The sequence below is a fragment of the Bos indicus x Bos taurus genome, chromosome 16 (genome assembly GCF_003369695.1).
Source record: "Bos indicus x Bos taurus breed Angus x Brahman F1 hybrid chromosome 16, Bos_hybrid_MaternalHap_v2.0, whole genome shotgun sequence".
Classification (NCBI taxonomy): Eukaryota; Metazoa; Chordata; class Mammalia; order Artiodactyla; family Bovidae; genus Bos; species Bos indicus x Bos taurus.
Window position 1 is genome coordinate 51,368,874 of NC_040091.1, and position 17,268 is coordinate 51,386,141.

At 48.5% G+C, this 17,268-nt stretch overlaps 1 protein-coding gene across 1 annotated transcript; it reads right to left on the bottom strand.

Moving 5' to 3' along the window:
• Nucleotides 1–9,233: 9,233 nt before the first annotated feature.
• Nucleotides 9,234–16,684, bottom strand: CTRC (chymotrypsin C). Its single transcript, XM_027565329.1, has 8 exons — nt 16,066–16,684; nt 14,533–14,624; nt 14,337–14,434; nt 13,054–13,179; nt 12,056–12,192; nt 11,120–11,265; nt 9,824–9,976; nt 9,234–9,310 (listed from the first exon to the last, which is right to left on the bottom strand). Exons 1-8 carry the CDS (start codon nt 16,184–16,186, stop codon nt 9,296–9,298), a joined length of 888 nt encoding a protein of 295 aa, XP_027421130.1. The 5' UTR covers nt 16,187–16,684; the 3' UTR covers nt 9,234–9,295.
• Nucleotides 16,685–17,268: the final 584 nt, after the last annotated feature.

Consider the following 17,268-nt stretch of genomic DNA (forward strand, 5'->3'; position numbering starts at 1 on the left):
GGATTGTGACCTAGAATCATAATCTTGAGATGAGTGTGGAACAGAAGAGACCTCTCAGCCAATGCAGAGCAAATTATATTTGTTTAAATTTTTGATATTTTTTTCATTATGATAAAGTTTGATTTTTAAAAAAACATTGCATTAAAAATTCATTTTGGTTACTGAGTTTTGTGGCACTTCCTTAACTTTTGCCCCTAAAGTGAGTGCCTCGTTTGCCTCACCCTGGTCCCCACCCTGCTTGACCTGCCCACCCATCCTGATTAAAAAAATCTCCTAGGGAAGCAGAAGCAGGAAGTGTAGTGAGACCCTTCTAAGACTAGCATCAATTGGTTCCCAAGGCAAGGATACCTTTGTATCAGCAAGTGGTACAGAGGTGAGCAAATGGTCCAGAGGGTGAGGAGATATTTTGGTAGGCAGCATTGACTGATTCTCAGCACAAGGGTGGCCTCTACTTAAGGGGGAGGTATAGGGCCCCAGGGCCCCTCTTCTAACTTTCCAGAAAAAAATATATTGTGGGAGTGTGAGAAAAGTAGAAGAACTGGCAAAAGTACACAGAGCTAAGTATTGGGTTGGCTAAAAAATTCGTTTGGGTTTTCTTTTGGTAACATCTTATAGAAAAATCTGAATGAATTTTGTGGCCAATCCAATACATAAATTATGAATTGTCTGTCACTATCTATGACTGAAGCTCTCCTAATTGAAAGGAAGATGAATGAATGTTGCATTCCCTCCATGAAACCTACTGATGGCTGCATGGGGCACTCTGAGCACTCACTTACATTGTAAACTCACCCCACTCAACCCTTCTGCTCCCAAACCTGCATATGCCAGTTGTACTCATATTGTAATTATGTGTATTAATTAAATATGTAACCAATGAAATATGAGTTCTAAAAGATGGTTGTGGTTTACATGGAAACTAAGGTAACTGCTTGGAAGAGACCAGATAACCATGCCTTTTAAAAAATTGCTGTGAATTAGGCATGGATGAAAAAACTGAAAAATGGAGAAAAAAAGGTCATCACAATCTGGAAGGACTGTCAGATTGCTTCTTGAGTATCTCATAGTCAGTTACTCTACTTTAAAGAAATGGAATTACAGATGATATATTGTAGGGATGATTTATATAAGATAGATTGGTGACTAACTGTGTATTTACAAGTTTTCAATTAAAATAAATGTTTAAAGGATATGTGTGATTTCTAATAATTTATCTATAACCAATCTTTTGATTCATTGTTTAGTTGCTAACTCATATCTGACTCTTTGCAACCCCATGGACTGTAGCCCCACCAGGCTCCTCTGTCCATGGGATTTCCCAGGCAAGAATACTGGAGTGGGTTGCCATTTCCTTCTCTGGAGCATCTTCTTGACCCAGGGATTGAACCCAGGTCTCCTGCATTGGTGGGTGTGTTCTTTATCACTGAGCCTATTACTCAATCCCAATCATGTCAGATAAGAGAGATTTTACTATATGTTTTTATGTCAGTATAAGCCTCACATATTTCTTTCATGAGTCCTACCACTAACAGGTCCTAGTAATTTGTGCCTGTGCCCCACCCAGCATTTGTAGTCACCTTATTGTTAGAATTATTTCAAGGTAAGAAGGCATTTACTTTATTGGTAATACTGATTTGCCTGTAGTCAAGAATTAATTTGCATAAAATAGCACTGATTGGTTCCTGAAAGCAAGGAATATTTGCATAGAGAGTGATGAATGGATCATCAGATAACAGTATATTTGTAAGCAAGCATCTGATTGGCTAACAGAAAGAATGTATTTGTGAATTTGTGTGGATGGGTTGTGGGCTAGGGCAGATCTTTATCTGCGTTAGAGAAGGCCCCTCTCCTTCCACCCCCAAGCTTGACCAAGGGCACAGAAATGTATTTTTTATTGTTGAATTCCCCCATCTGCCCTTTGAGTCTCCACCAATCCTCATTTTTGCCAGTGCAATAGACCCTATGGTGATGTTATGTATCTAACATCGTAACATGTTATGATGTTACGTATGTAAGGACAGGGAGGCAAGAAGTAGAGTATAGGGGACTCACCTGCCAGGGCCAGCTGTTGGGCCTTGCATCTTCACCTCCAACCACTCTGGACAGTTGTGGTGGGTAAGTGGGGACTCCACAGCTGAGAGCTGTAGAAAGAGGAAGGGTTGTAAACCCAGGAGGCAGTGGCCCAAACAATTTACCCCACACTTCCTGAATTCCCAACCCCCAAATAGAGAATCCCTGTTCTGGAAGGATCCTTACAGGTTGTAGAGTCTACACTTTGTTGCACTTTTCTTAAATTTCACTCCAACTTTCTTAACAACCACACGATTGAGCCCCGTGGGTGCAGGGAGGTCCCATCCCCAGTTCCACCAGGAGGCTGGAAAAGTGCCTCTGGGCAACAGGGCTTACCTCCAGCCACCAACGTAGACAGCAGTAAGGCCCTGATCATGGTGTGTCCGTAAGGAGTCCTGTGTGGCCCTGGCTAAGGCCCTGGTTTTATGAGTGGGCTTATCAGACAGAGATATACTAGGAAAATTCAAGATGGGGATTTTCTCAAAGCCCAATGGAAAAATGGCATGTGTCCAATATTCTTTTTCCATTTTCCCTAATTGACACCCTGGAAATACTTGGAAAAAGATGCCAAATGTGAATGTTGAAATATGGGCTCTATCCGCTTTCAACAGATTAAGTTATATGTTATGAGAAGAAGAAAAATTTTGGCCCTTGGAGTTGTGTTTTCAAAGAAAACATTAGGTTACATGCTGAACAAACAGTTCTAGGCCAGTGATTCTCAATGGTGCTGGTATTATCCACCAAGGGGACATTTGGCAATGTCCAGAGACATTTTTGGTTGTCACGGCTGGGAGTGGGGTACTGTTGGCATCTAGTGGGTAGAGTCTAGAGATGTTGCTAAATATCCCACAAAGGCACAGGACAGCCTGTTACAACGAGGAACGATTCCCCCTCAATTGTCAGTGGCACCGAGGTTGAGGAAGCCTGTTCTAGGCCATACCTTGGCTTGCTGGGTGGCCTAGGATAAACCACAGAAGTCTCAAGGCCTGGAGCCTGCCCGTCTATGAAACAAGGGGAGAAATGCGTGCCCAGTCTGTTTTGCAATGATGTGGTGAGGATTTGAAAAATGTGCTTACATGGGAGAAGCACAAACTAGACCTGAACAGGTGGGGTTGGGCAGCCCCAGAATGGGCAGCTGCAGAGGGCTTTATTGAGATGGCTCAAGAGTATTTATCATCTCCTCCTAGGACCACAGCAGTTTGTACTTCTCCAGTAACTTCCAAATGAGGTCAAAGCAGGAACTTCTTAGAAAAGGAGGCTGACACTCACCCAACACACATATAAGATGCACTCACATGTCTTACCTAACTTAAGTCTTATGAAATCTAGCAAAAGGTCCCATATTTCAAATGAAGAAGCTGAGGTTCAGAGAGGTAAAGTGAACTTGCTCAAGATCACGTAGCTTCTAAAGTGGCACAAGGGGGATTCCAACATAGGCTGGTCTGATTTCCAAGCTCCTTTACTTGAGGATGCTGAAGGTGGCATTTCAAATGTCCTCCTAGCACTGCAATAAGCCCCTGTGTTTGATGGGTAGCAGGGTGCATGGGTGGAAAAAAGGAGTGAGGGCTCCTGATGGACGTTCTTGCTCTGCCTTAAAACTTCATTCTCCTCGCTTATGGTCAGAGCACAGTTCTAGGAAGGCCAGGCTCTGGTGAGACAGACCTGCCCTGTGACCACAGATTCTACCTTTTGCCCAGCCAGAAAAGCAGAGCAGAGAGTGGACTTGACTTAAACTGTTAAGACCTGAGTTCAAGTCCTCATTGAGTCAGAACTGAGTGTTATAGTTTGGACAGACAAGTCACTGGGCCTGAGTTTCCTAAATAACAATCCCGGCCTGGATTACAGGATTGTCATATGGATGAGAAAAATTTTTAATTGGCCAAGAATCATGAGGAGGGTGAGGGAGCCTGGGGTGTAGAATCCCATTGCACTAGATGTCGGAATACCTGGGTTCTAGTCCCAACTCTATCCCTAACTTCTTTACAGTTTGGGCTCTTGTTTGTAGTCTAGCAGTCACTACAACAACAAACTATTTCTGAAGTTTCCTATTTTATCTTCAATTAATGTGAATATGCCATTCTGTTCCATGTATCTGTGTTTATTTTACTATAAAAATAAGATTTTCCTGTAGGAGGTCACTGAACAAATACTGGTTTGTTTGGCACATGCCATGGGCTTGCTGTGTGACCTTGGGCAAGTCACACAGGTCCTCTGGCTTGGGGCTATTTATGAATGAAACACAGAGAAGGACATATGCCCAGCCTATTTCATCACATTTATGGGAGGGTTTGAAAGTGACAAAAATCATCATCTAATAGGCTTAAGCCAAAGAATCATTCACTGGGACACAAGGTGGAAAAGCCCAGGAGCAGGGCTCATTTCAGGCACGGCTGGATCCAGGGTTCTGGTGATGTCCCCAGCACTCAGGTTATCTCTGTCTTTTGTCTCTGCTTTTCACTGTGAGAGTCCACTCTCAGGCTCCATTACATGGCCTGTAGGAGCTCTGGGTTGTCCTATGGGGACAAGCGGGTTACAGAATCTCTGGTCCAGGGTTTCTCAACTATGGCGCTATTGACATTTTGGATGATGGTTCTTTGTTATGAGACCCAGAATCCTGTGAACTACAATCCTGTGCCTTGAAGGATATTTAGCAGCAGTCCTGGTTCCCACCCACTAGATGCCAGTAGTCTCTTCCCTCCTCCCCCAAGTTGTGACAACCAGAAGTGTCTCTACTCATTGTTGAACGTATTCTAGAGAGCAAAACCATCCCCTCCATTTTGCTACTGTAGCCTCACATCACTCATCTTCAAACCCATCAGGGAATGAGCGAGAGCTTCCTGGTAGTTCCCACAGAAGTCCTGCAACTCTCTCTGATTGGACCTGCCTCAGGTCACATGACCATCTCTGAACCAATGGTTGTGGTGGGAGAGGGGATGCAAGTGTGGATTGGACAGGTTTAGGACCTGAAGGACAAATCCTACCCCTGGATCTGGGCACCAGGCTCCAGATGGAAGTATGGGGGAGGGACAGCACCAAAATAGTAATCCAGGTTTCTGGAGAGGGAATAGAGGCTGGGAGAACAGATGAGTTTCATAGCCCACTTCCTCCCACTGGGGCTCAGTCCCCATTTATATGTTGATGGACAACCAGGCAATCTGTGAAGTTCTAAACTGGGCTGTGTCCTTGAGGTCTCAGTGGGGCCATGGAGGTGCAGACGTGAACTCTCATGAGATTTATGACTCACTTATAAGGGTTCCTCTGACAAATCCAGTGCCCAGGGGTTAGAGACTTGGGTTTGCAGCCCCGTGCTTCTGGGTAGTGACTCGGTTTGGATCCTGACTGCTCACAGAGTGGTTTGGACCAGCATAGCTTAGGATCTGGTTAGAAATGCAGACTCATGTATCCACACCTACTGATCCAGCGTCTGCAGTTTAACAAGATACCTAGGTGATTCTCCTGTTTGTTAAAATTTGAGAAGACCTGAGCTAGAACAAGTTTCATCTCTAACTCAGTTTCTTCACCTATGAAATAGAACAAGAAAAATCTTATCCAGCTCTTAGGGTTGTTGTTAGAGTTAAACAATGGTTTATTCACTTAGAACACTGAGAATTGTCAATGTGCAATAAAATGTTCACTCTTCAGTCCTGAGACCTGCTGACCTCAGATATCAGAATAGCGCAGAATTATTCAAACTTTACCATCAAAGAATCTGAGGAAATCAGGGGGTTGGCAACCTGTTTCTACAAATGACCAGACAGCAAATGTTTTAGGCTTATTGGCCATACGGTCTCAGTTACAACTATTCAATTCTGCTGTTATATTGCAAAAAGCAGCCCAATAGGCATAGCTGTTTTCCAGGAAAACTTTATTTACAAAACAGATTTGTTTTTCAGGCTCTGATGTTCTGATTAATGATCTGGGATCTAGCATGTGGCAGTCACAACAGCAAATGTCTGGGAAGTTTCATTCTTCACCTGGAAAGCTTGATCTGAATTTTGCAGCTTATTTCATCACACAGCTGGGTTTATCTTAATGTGCATTTTTTTTCTTCCCACACAATCTTCATAGGAAATCGGTGCTTTGGGAAGATGCTCTGTGCTTATTCTCTGCCATTACATGCCCCCTGGCCTATCACCATGTGAACATTTGCAGATATGTGCTTGATGAGTGAGTTTTAGGGGACTGACCACCAGGGCCTGCTAGGAATAAAGCTCCCCCTCCTAAGGAATAAAAGGGAGAGGGGAGATGTGCCACTGGGGGTCCAGGTATGAGGTCAGTAGTAGTAATGACACCGCCTGTCACAAGCTTCTGTTGGCTTCCAAAGGGAGGTGGAAGATGTGCCCATTTTACAGATGGGGAAACTGAGTCTCAGAGAGGTTAGGTGACTCAGCTGCTGTCACTGCTTGTTAGCCAATAAATATCCTCCTTTCTGCTCTGCCGTATTTCATGCTATTCATTTGTGTCTTAGATAGTGTGAGGGTATGAGAGACTTCCAGGATGGCTCTGATTCTTCACCTCTCACTTTATCCATTGCCCTTTGCCTTGCAATTTTGCAATGGCCTCCTGGGAGGAGGATGAGAGAGAGCCCTGTGGAGTTGAGCTTCCCCAGTCAAAACCAGACTTGACCCCTAGACATGTGAGTGTTTCCAGCCAAAATCGGCAGTTAGCCAAAATAAGCCACCTAACTGACTCCCAGCTGAACCCAAGTGTGTGAGCAATAAATACCTGTCTTTGGATGCTACTGAAAGTTTGTGGTTGGTTGTTATCAAGCACTATTAATTATGCTGGAAGTAGCTGATACAGCTGGTGAAGGCCTTTGTGAACATCTGTGAGCAATAACTCTCTCCTCAGGTTTCTATTTGAGTTCAAAATTGCCAGTTTTGCTCAGGATTGTCAGCACACCCACAGCCTCCACCCCTCCCTGGTATGGCCTTTAGAGGAATCTGTGTGAGAGGATCCTTGAGAGTTGGGGATTAATGGCAGAATAACATGGTTGTTAGTCACACAGACTCTGGAGTCAGACCACCTGAATTTAAGTCCTGGTGCCCCATTACTAACTGTGTGGCCTTCGGTGAGTTTTTAAACCCCCTCTGAGCCTCAGTTACCTCATCTGTAAAGGGGGATAATTATCAAGGTAGTCAAGATTATTGTATAAATGAGGTCGAGTATGTGAAGCTCTTGGATGGTACCAGGACTATTGGTCGCCCTATCCATGTTCCATGCCTTATGCTCTAGCAGAAATTGCTGCCTCGAGATCCTCCTGAGCAGTCACCATGACTTTGCTCATACCCTTCCCTTAGCCAGGAAAGTAGTGACCCCTTATGATATCCCCAAGAGTATCAGTTAGGTGTGTTCTGAGCTGCAAGTTATGGAAAACCTGACTGCAGTGTTTAAAACAAATGCAGATTTATTTTTTTCCCACAAAACTTGATATTCAGAAAATGGTTGCTGGCATCAGATCTGCGGCTTGATGATGTATGAACTCATATCGCTGTAATTCTCTTGGCCACAAAATGGCTGCTTTAGCTCTAGGTATCACATCCACATTCATGTTCATCACAGGGCAGTAGAGCTTGGTGATCCAGAGCATGGGCTCTGGAGCCAGATTAACAAAGTCTGGATCCCAGCTCCATCACCTTCTGGTTAAATCACCTTGGGAAGTCATGAAACATCTCTAGCCTCAGTTTTTTCATCTGTGAAATGGGGATGATATTAATAGACTATATCTTAGGATTGTTTTGGGGATTAAGTGAGGTAATACATGTAAAGCCTATAGAACAGTGCCTGGCACATAGCAAGTATTCAGTATGTGTTAGTTATTACTTCATTATTATAATTGTAAGGGACTTGGGCACAAATAGTGTTAATGTTTAGCGCATCTACCTTCCAATATAGAGACAGCTTCAAAAGAAGGAGGTCAAGCAGGACCAGGGGGCCCTTGGGTCAAGCAACCAGCAACATCTGTTCAAATGTGAAGACTCAGCCTGGGGTATCACCACTTCTAGGAAGCTGTCATGGACTCCTCTCACCAACTGACACTGGTTTAAGTGTCCCTTATCAGTGCTCCTGGATTGTATTCCTACCTTCACACTTATACCGTGACCTCAATGATCTGTTTATGGGTCTGTCTCCTGCAGAACATGGGTCTTGTTTGGACTCTCCCTGGATTCCCAGGGCTGAGTTGGTGCTGGGCTTCTTGTAGCCTCCATTGCTTGTTGAGTAAATACTTTTTGAGAATGAGCTTGGCATTGTGGGAGGTCATGGTCCCCACCTCCAGGAACCAAAGTCTGATGGGGAAACTGGGCAACTCATTGACCAACCAGAGGTAGTCTTAGTTGAGGGTTTTCCTAGGAAGACTTTAGAGGCAGGGGTGGGGGCGCCTCCCTCCTAGATCAGCCCTGGACTAGGAGCCTTGGCGATCCTCAGGAGTGCCCTAAACTAGGGACACTGTGGTCAGGGATCAGGGGCCCCACTTGGATCCACCTTACTGGACACTGGGTCCCTCACCTTTCTGGCTCCATGTGCCCTCCAGGCGGCCTCAGGACAAGAGGAGCCTGAACTGAGCCTCTTATTTGTGCATTACTGGTCATTTCTTCCTGTGACTAGGCTCAACTTTTTCCTTTCTGGGCCTCAGTTTCCTTGCCTGTCTAGTGCAGTGCAAGCTTGCCCACCTCTGACCTGCTGTGACTACTGTGGAAGCCATTGCTGTTTGACCAGGGTGTGGTGTTATGAGGTGTGTGTGTGTGTGTGTGTGTGTGTGTGAGGAGGCGGGGTGGGCGGCAAATTTCTGGTGTGTCCTTAACTCACGTCCCCTCAGGCACCGGGTAGCCTCCTGGGATTGCCTCCTCCCCCAGCACCTCCAACAGCTCCCCCTCAAGGCCAAACCAGCCTGAATGAGGGGGCCTCTCTTTGCATCCTTGGTATGGAAGGGGCAGCTCCCAGAGAGCTTCCGAACCCGCAGGGGACACGAGAATCAAGAATGAAGGCAGGGGACTTCCTTGGTGGTTCAGGAGCTAAGAATCCGAGCTTCCAACGCAGGGGGCCCAGGTTCAATCCCTGGTCAGGGAACTAGACCCCACATTCTGCAACTAAGAGTTCAGTGCTGTAATTAAGACCCAGTGCAGCCAAATAAATAAATTAAAGAAAAAAAGAAAGCAGGCAGCTTGAGGGGGAGAGAGGTTTATTGTGGTTGTTGGGATTTGTGGCCTGGGCTCCTGGGGATGAATCACAGCTGCAGTTTCTGGAGAAGCAGAGAACAGTGAGGGACTCAGGGCGGCATGAGTCTCGCCGGGAGGGAAGGAACAAGGGGGCACAGCAGGTAGTACCAGGCCTTAATGAGCCAGGCTTGCCTCTGCCCCCAGGGTTGGCCCCCTCAGCACTTCCCACCACCATGCAAGTGGGCTCAGGACACTGCCTGCTCCCAAAGTGACCCCCTGTCCCTCCTCAAAAGACAGATGGTCATCCATGCCACCGCCTCTCCTGTGTGGGGGCCATAGTTCACCTTTGGGAGCCCTGGTGGGGAGCCTAGGGTTGGGACAGAAGTGTTTGCTGAAGCAAATGGATTAAAGGGTTGAGGAGTCAATGGCCATTTCCTTTACTGCACCTGACTCAAGGTTGCGTGCAGCAAACACTCAATCAATACTTCTTGAGCAGGTGAATGAATGAATGAGTGAAGGAATGAGTAGAGGAACAACTGAAGGAAAGGCAAGTGAGGGGTGGGCAGTGAGGAAGGAGGCCTGGGAGGGGCACCCACCTGGTTGATCCAGTCGATGTATGCAGACACACGGGTGAAGACCGTTGGCTTCTTGAAGGTGTTGCAGCTCAGCCCGGAGCCGAAGCTGACGATGCCTCGCACATCCCAGTTGCCGTTCTCGGCTTGGCAGTTCAGGGGGCCGCCCGAGTCCCCCTGCACCAGATGAGGTGGGCGTCAGAGGGAGGCTTGGGCCACAGGGGCGGGTCAGAGTGGGGCATGGAGTTGGCCTCTCTGCCTTGTTACCTCCTGTTTTGGCCTCAGCTTGTCCATAGTGAGGGAGGCAGAGAAGATATGGTTTGGGAGTGACTTGACCTTTATCCTATGCTAATGCTATATGCTAAGTCACTTCAGTCGTGTCCGACTCTGTGCGACCCCATAGACGGCAGCCCACCAGGCTCCCCCGTCCCCGGGATTCTCCAGGCAAGAACACTGGAGTGGGTTGCCATTTCCTTCTCCAATGCATGAAAGTGAAAAGTGAAAGTGAAGTCGCTCAGTCGTGTCCGACTTGTAGCGACCCCATGGACTGCAGCCTACCAGGCTCCTCCATCCATGGGATTTTCCAAGCAAGAGTACTGGAGTGGGGTGCCATTGACCTTTATCCTAGGGGAGCCCTAAAGTATCAGATTAAGTCTTGGTTTGCTGTGTGATCTTGGGATGATGAGAACCCTCTCTGTGCCTCAGTGTCCCATGCCTGAGTCTGAGCTGTCCAGAGAGGTGAAGATGCTGGGAGTTGTGTAGGGGACCCTGGAAAGTGAGGAAAGTGGAAATGGGGAAAGAGTCCTGTGTTTAAAAATGGGACAGTCTCTGATTTCCCTGGGTGCTTCTTGCTTCTGTGTCAGATTCCCTGAGTCCTCTGTCTCCCTGGACCAATGGAGTTGATGGTATGTCGGAACGTGTGCCCAGACTTGAATGAAGTCTCTTCTACATGCGTCAGACTCATTTAGTCCTCACAGCAGCTCTGTGCTTACTGTCGCTCCGTTTTATAGTGGGGAAACTGAGGTTCAGAGAGGTTGAACAGCCTGCCCAAGGTTATGCAACTATGAAGGGGTGGGACTGGGACTTGGATCCAGAGACTGACATTCAGCTTTCAAGCTCTGGCGGTAGTGCTGGTGGGGGAGGGGAAGGGGGACAGTGACAAGTTTTTCCTAAGTCTCCTGAGCCCAACTGGGACTCAGTCTCCCCCCAGGGAGAGGGTTCCTCGTGGGGTCTCCCCACTTCTCACTCCTTTGCTCTCATCCCTGCCTCTAGCACTTGGCCCTCTGCGTTAGGGCTGGGGTGCAGAGTCTGGACACTCACGTTGCAGGCTGAGATGACTCCATCGCCCCCGGCACAGACCATGGTTTCCTTCACCGTGGTGCCCCACCAGTCTCTCTGGGAGCACGTGGCATAATCCACCACGGGCTGCAGGCCCTGCTGCAGCTCGGCGGCAATGGGGCCGTTGGCTGGAGAGAGAATGGGTGGTGACTGGGCAGGCAGCCCAGGAAGCCCTGGCCCCAGGCCTTCAGGGAGCAGAGGGCTACATGGGGCTGGGCCAGGCCAGGCAAGTTCTGGCAAGACTTTAAGGGACATACTCACATGCCTTTTATTGAGAGGCAAGACTCTGAGCTAATGGTCCCAAACTGGGTTAGACACCCTTCAAAGGGTCGGAAAGGTAAAACCAACCCATAGAAAACCCTCAAGAAATAACTACCATTTATCTTTAATTTATGTTCTGGGATTTTAATTGCCAATGGTTTCCTTGTAGTTCTCTACCTTTGGAGTCACATGTTAAAAGATTTTTCTCAGCCCCAAATTTTCCAAGTACTGATCTCCATTTTCCTCTAAGTCTTCTGTAGGTTCATTTATTTGCATTTAACCTTTAAATTCAGCTAGAATTTACTTGAGAATTCCATTCACTGGAATATACTTGGTATATGATCTAATCTCCTATGCCAAAATGGTTAGTTTCATTGATTCAATAGTCATTTACAAGGCATTTAGTAGATGTCCAGCCTTGCTCTAAGTCCTTGACAAATTTTAGTCCATTTAATCCTTATAGCATCCCTTATATGCACTTGGCGTGTCTGTCACATGGCATGTGCTTAATAAATATTAGCCATCATTACACAGTTTAAGAAGATGCAAAAATGTTAAGGCAGGAAGGAAACTGGTGGGCAAATGTGGGTGGCATGCTTACTGTGGGAGCTGCTTCCTCCAGGAAGGCGCTCGTGATGTGCCAGGGGCTATACTCACTGTAGAGACGGCCCCAGCCAGTGACGAAGCAGGGGTAGTCCTGAGGCAGCAAGGAGCCCTCCTCTGGCAGGCAGGCCACCTGGATCGTGTCACTCAATTCCACGGTCTCTGCCAGCTTGATAAGGGCAATGTCATTGCTGGAATCCAAAGTGGAGGTGGTGAATCACAGGAGGGCCTGGTGCACCAAGCAAATGCCAAGAGGCCTGGCCTGGGAGCTGGGAGTCAGGCCAAGGGTGACCAGGGGTCACACATCCCGGACTGCCGGGTTTTACTGGTGGACAGAGATGCTGGGGAACGAATGATCTGCTTTCTAGTTCCATCGCCTGCCCCTGTACATGGAGCTTCTTCCCCTACCTGTGTCTTCACATCACGACAGCCTTAACAGAGAAGTGACAGAGCAGAAGCCTTCTGAGCCACTGTCATTGAACCACCGCATCAACCGAAATTAAGCTAAAGCAAATTGGGAATTATGACTATAAAAATACTTGCAGATTCCATTTTTAATGTTTCCGTGTCACCCGAATGAAAGTGGACAACCCTAGGTAGACTTGGTTTGACTTGTGGTTCTGCCACTTAGTGGGCTGTGTGACCTGAGACACATTCCTTAACCTCTCTGATCCTCACGTTCTTGTCTTGGGCTGTTGTGAGGATTAAATAAGAGATGGCATGTAAAGTGCTTATTGCAATGCGGGCAGGCGTGCAGTAAGCATCAATAATGGGGAGTGCTGACTCATCCCCTGGCTGACACTTCAGGTAACATACCATGGGGGCCCCGGGATTCTTATTCCATGTGTACTTTCTGGAGCCCCTTGGTCAATGATGCGAATGGGAGGGGTGTCCGTCTCCTCTTAGCATTTTGCTATTTTGTGTAAAGTCATCATCTGTGGGCTGTTCAGGGTGAGGATGGGGTTCAGGGACAGGCTCTGTCTCCATCTCAGGGACCCCCTCTTCTTCTGAGCTGCCCCTAGGGGCTGTGTGATGGCTATCTGGGTACTCACCGAACTAGGAAGGAGTTCCACTTTTCATGGACAAAGATGGTGTCCACACCCACGTAGAGGGAGCCTGCCTCGTCCTCCACCTCCAGGTTGTTCTTCCCCAGGGCCACGCGGTAGGTCAGGGTGTTGCTGGACAGAGCAAGGGGGCCAAGTCAGGGTCCTGCCCCCACTGGTCGGCAGGGTAGAGAGGGAAGTTGGGGCTCTGGTGATGCAGCTTCGGGGTCACTGTGGGACTCATTTGGGGGAAGGCATGGTTCACCCCATTGACCCTTCCTAGGGCACGGGGTAAGGACCATGGTCTTGGAGTCAAGTCCGTTCTGACTGCTGGGTGGGCAGGCTTGGGCCTCAGTTCCTCTCCTGTAAGGTGGAGATAATCTTAAAACACCTGCCAGGGATGTTGTGAGGATGAACTAGTCCACACTGCTGCTGGCCTGCATTATCTCACCTGTATTCCTCTCTATCGGAGAAGGCAATGACAAGCCACTCCAGTACTCTTGCCTAGAAAATCCCATGGATGGAGGAGCCTGGTAGGCTGCAGTCCATGGGGTCGCTACAAGTCGGACGTGACTAAGCGACTTCACTTTCACTTTTCACTTTCACACAATGGAGAAGGCAATGGCAACCCACTCCAGTGTTCTTGCCTGGAGAATCCCGGGGACGGGGGAGCCTGGTGGGCTGCCGTCTATGGGGTCGCACAGAGTCGGACACGACTGAAGTGACTTAGCAGCAGCAGCAGCAGCATTCCTCTCTAGCCACCTCCTCCTCTCCCCTCACACAATCCGCTCCTGCCACACTGGCTTCCACTTAATTTCTCAAACATACCAAATGGACTCCTTCCTCTGGACCTTTGCATCGGCTCTTCCCTCCACCTGTGACACCTTACTTCCAGACCAAAGATTTCTTCCCTTATTTTCTTCAGATCTTGACTCAAGCATGCCCTTTTCAGAGATCTCTTCCCCGGGTCATGTCATTTAAAATAGAGCCCCTCATACTTCTTATCCTCTTCCTGCTTCTTTGTTTTCCTTCACTCCCACTTATTTTGCTACATGTTTACTTGTTGGATGGCCTGTCACTGTCTTCCACTAGAATGTAATAAGCTCCCTGAGAGCACAAACTGCGTTTTCACTGCCACGTTCCCTGGCACATAGTAGGCGCTCACTAAATACTCACTGAATGAATAAATGGACAACTGAGTTACTGGGTACACGTAGCCTGCTTGTCCCGGTGTCTGGAGTGTGTGCCCGGGAAGGGCGGCGGACGGTGTGTCTGGGTGACTTCCGGCTCACCTGATGCAGTGGGCAGCTGTGAGCACGTGGTTGGGGGTGATCAGGGTGCCGCCACAGGTGTGCCTCCACGTGTTATCCCTGAGGTACTGGAGGGAGATCTGGGGGGGGATGTGGAAGGATGCCGTGTCAGCCCTCAGGGGCCCACTGCCCACGCCCCTCTCCACCCTGCCTCCCACGCCCACTGCAGTGAGCTTACCTGCCAGGGCCAGCTGTGGGGAATGGCGTCCTCTCCTCCCACCACGCGGGCTGATAGGTTGGGCTGGAAGATGGGGGCCCCGCAGCTGGAGGCTGGGGGAGACAGGAGAGGGAGAGCACAGGTCAGTGTGGGTGGTATCTCGTTGAGGAAGGGACAGGTGGAAAGAGCACACCTTTAGGGACTAGGCAGACTTGGGCTTGAATTTTCCTGTTAGACTTTGGGGAAGCCATTGAGTTTGCTGGGCCTCAACTTCCCTTTCTGTGAAATGGGTAGAATAGCACTAACCTGGTAAGTTTGTCCTGAGAACTAAATGATGCATATGAAGAGTTGAGCAAAAGATCTGGTATAGAGTGAAAGTTAAACCACTGAAGGAAACACCCAGATAGGCTGGCTTGGTGTGAGTGCCCAGGTACACCTGTGTTCTTCATCCTTACCCTGCTGTCCCTTTTGAAGCCACAGCACGGTGAGGATGTGTGAACATGGAACCCACAGAATTCCAGACTGTCCTAGCTGTGGAACGGTCAAGAGCAAGTGCTAGGCATACTCGGACTCAAATTCTGCCTCCACCACTAACCAGCCATGGGATCTTGAAGAAGATACTGAACTTCACTGTGCTTCAGGGTCCTCATCTGTAAAATGGGTCTATATTAATAGACCCTGCCTCTCAAGGTTGATGGAGAATCAAATTAGCTCCTGAATGTCAAGGGCTTAGCAGAGCGCTTGGCACAGAGTAAGCATGCAATACACAGAAGCAGCTATTGTTATTATTACTACTGTTGTTATCAACTGGAGGACTCTTAATGAAGTGCTCATATTTGCTAAAAGTGCCAGTGGGCTTTAGAGAGGTGATATGGCTTGTTTAGGTCCTGCTGAGAGAGAGTGACATTCGAGTCAAGTGCCTTGACTCCCAATCTGGGAGAAGGCTGCCAACACGGGAAGCTGCCACCCTCTGTGCCAACACAGAATCCCCAAAGGAGAGATGCTGATCCCAGGAAAGGTAGGCCCCGAAATTGTTTAATTGCTAAATTGTGTCCAACTCTTTTGCAACCCCATGGACTGTAGCCTACCTGGCTTCTCTGTCCATGGGATTTCCTAGGCAGGAATACTGGAATGGGTTGCCATTTCCTTTTCCAGGGGCTCTTGCCAACCCAGGGATGGGACCTGCATCTCCTGCATTGGCAGGCGGATTCTTTACCACTGAGCAAGCTGGGAAGCCCAGACACCCTGATGGTCCCCAGGGTCCCTAGGGATGAGGCATCTTCTGTTCCCCCAGGTTGATGCTACATCTTTCTGCACCTCATCGCTCATCCTCACCCTGGGGAGGTCAGATCATCAGCCCTGTTTCGCAGATACAGAAGCAGAGTTGCCCAGCGGGCAAGTAGCTCATTTGACACAGCTGATCAGTAGTAACTGGACCCACACTGGACCCCAAAGATCCTTTCCCAAAGCCCTGGAGAGCAGAGGGCCCTTGCCTCCGTCCTTGTCCGAGCTCACAGCCTGATAGCTGCAGCTGGTCATGGAGCCTCAGCTTACCATAGGCCAGGAACGTGGTGAAGACCGTGATGCCCAACATGTTGTGAATGCTCAGAATCAGGTGAATGTCACGGTGGCCAGGGCAGCACTTATAGGCAGGTGGGGGGTGGGCCCACCTCATCAAGGCCGAGCCACCACTTGGAAGAAACCTGTTCTGCCAAGGCCTTTTCCCTGACCTTGGGTGGTTACTGTTTAATTTGGGCGGAGATGGAGCTGGCTTGGAGGCATGGATTTCCCAAACATCCAGACAGAGCAAACTCTTGCATTTGCACGTTTGGGGGCCCCATCACACTACTTGGCCTGACTCATTCTTTTTAGTTGTCGTTTACTAGGCACCTACTATTTGCTGGTTGCCATGCTCAGTAACTCTTGCAGTCCCTTAATTCTCCCAACAACACGCAGTAGACACTCTTGTCCGCTGATTAAACATGACAAAGCTGAGACTCAGAGGGTCAATGACCATCCAGGGTCACACAGCTGAACAACAACAGGGTCTGAAGTCAGCCTTTCAAATGTCAGCCTACGGCCCAAAACTGCTATGATGCACCACTTCCTTCTCTGTCGCTGTAGCTCTTGTTTGCTTCCTGTCTTTTTCTTTCTCCCTCATTCAACTAAATCTGTCGGATCTTGGGGTTCTCCCTGCTCTGCAGCACCTTCTTCCACCCAGGCTGTGGGTGGAGGCTGAGGCCTTGGCATACCCTGGAAGGTTTTGGTTGGCCAAATTCCTACTTGGAGCCAGCTTAGTTGTCTCCCTGCAAGGCCTTCAGTCTCCCGTTCTTTAAAATGGGCATGTAGGATCAGATCAACTCTCGGGCTCTTTTCAGATCTTAGATTCCATGATTTAGATGTAAAGGTTGAGTGCTACTCTGTTGCTGCTGCTGCTGCTAAGTTGCTTCAGTCGTGTCTGACTCTGTGAGACCCCAGAGACGGCAGCCCACCAGGCTTCCCCGTCCCTGGGATTTTCCAGGCAAGAACACTGGAGTGGGTTGCCATTTCCTTCTCCAATGCATGAAAGTGAAAAATGAAAGTGAAGTCACTCAGTCATGTCCGACTCTAGCGACCCCATGGACTGCAGCCCACCAGGCTCCTCCATCCACGGGGTTTTCCAGGCAAAAGTACTGGAGTAGGGTGCCATTGCCTTCTCCAGAGTGCTACTCTGGATGCCCCCAAATTCCACCTGGAGCCTCGGCAGTTTGGGTTCAG

What these genes read in the sequence shown, in the direction of transcription:
- CTRC (XM_027565329.1), bottom strand. Translation starts at nt 16,186, where the DNA reads ATGAGGTGGGCCCACCCCCCACCTGCCTATAAGTGCTGCCCTGGCCAC. An exon ending in CCCACAGCTGGCCCTGGCAG is followed by an intron (nt 14,435 to 14,532) that starts GTAAGCTCACTG and finishes ATCCCCCCCCAG; the next exon opens with ATCTCCCTCCAGTACCTCAG. An exon ending in TGGAACTCCTTCCTAGTTCG is followed by an intron (nt 12,193 to 13,053) that starts GTGAGTACCCAG and finishes TTTGGATTCCAG; the next exon opens with CAATGACATTGCCCTTATCA.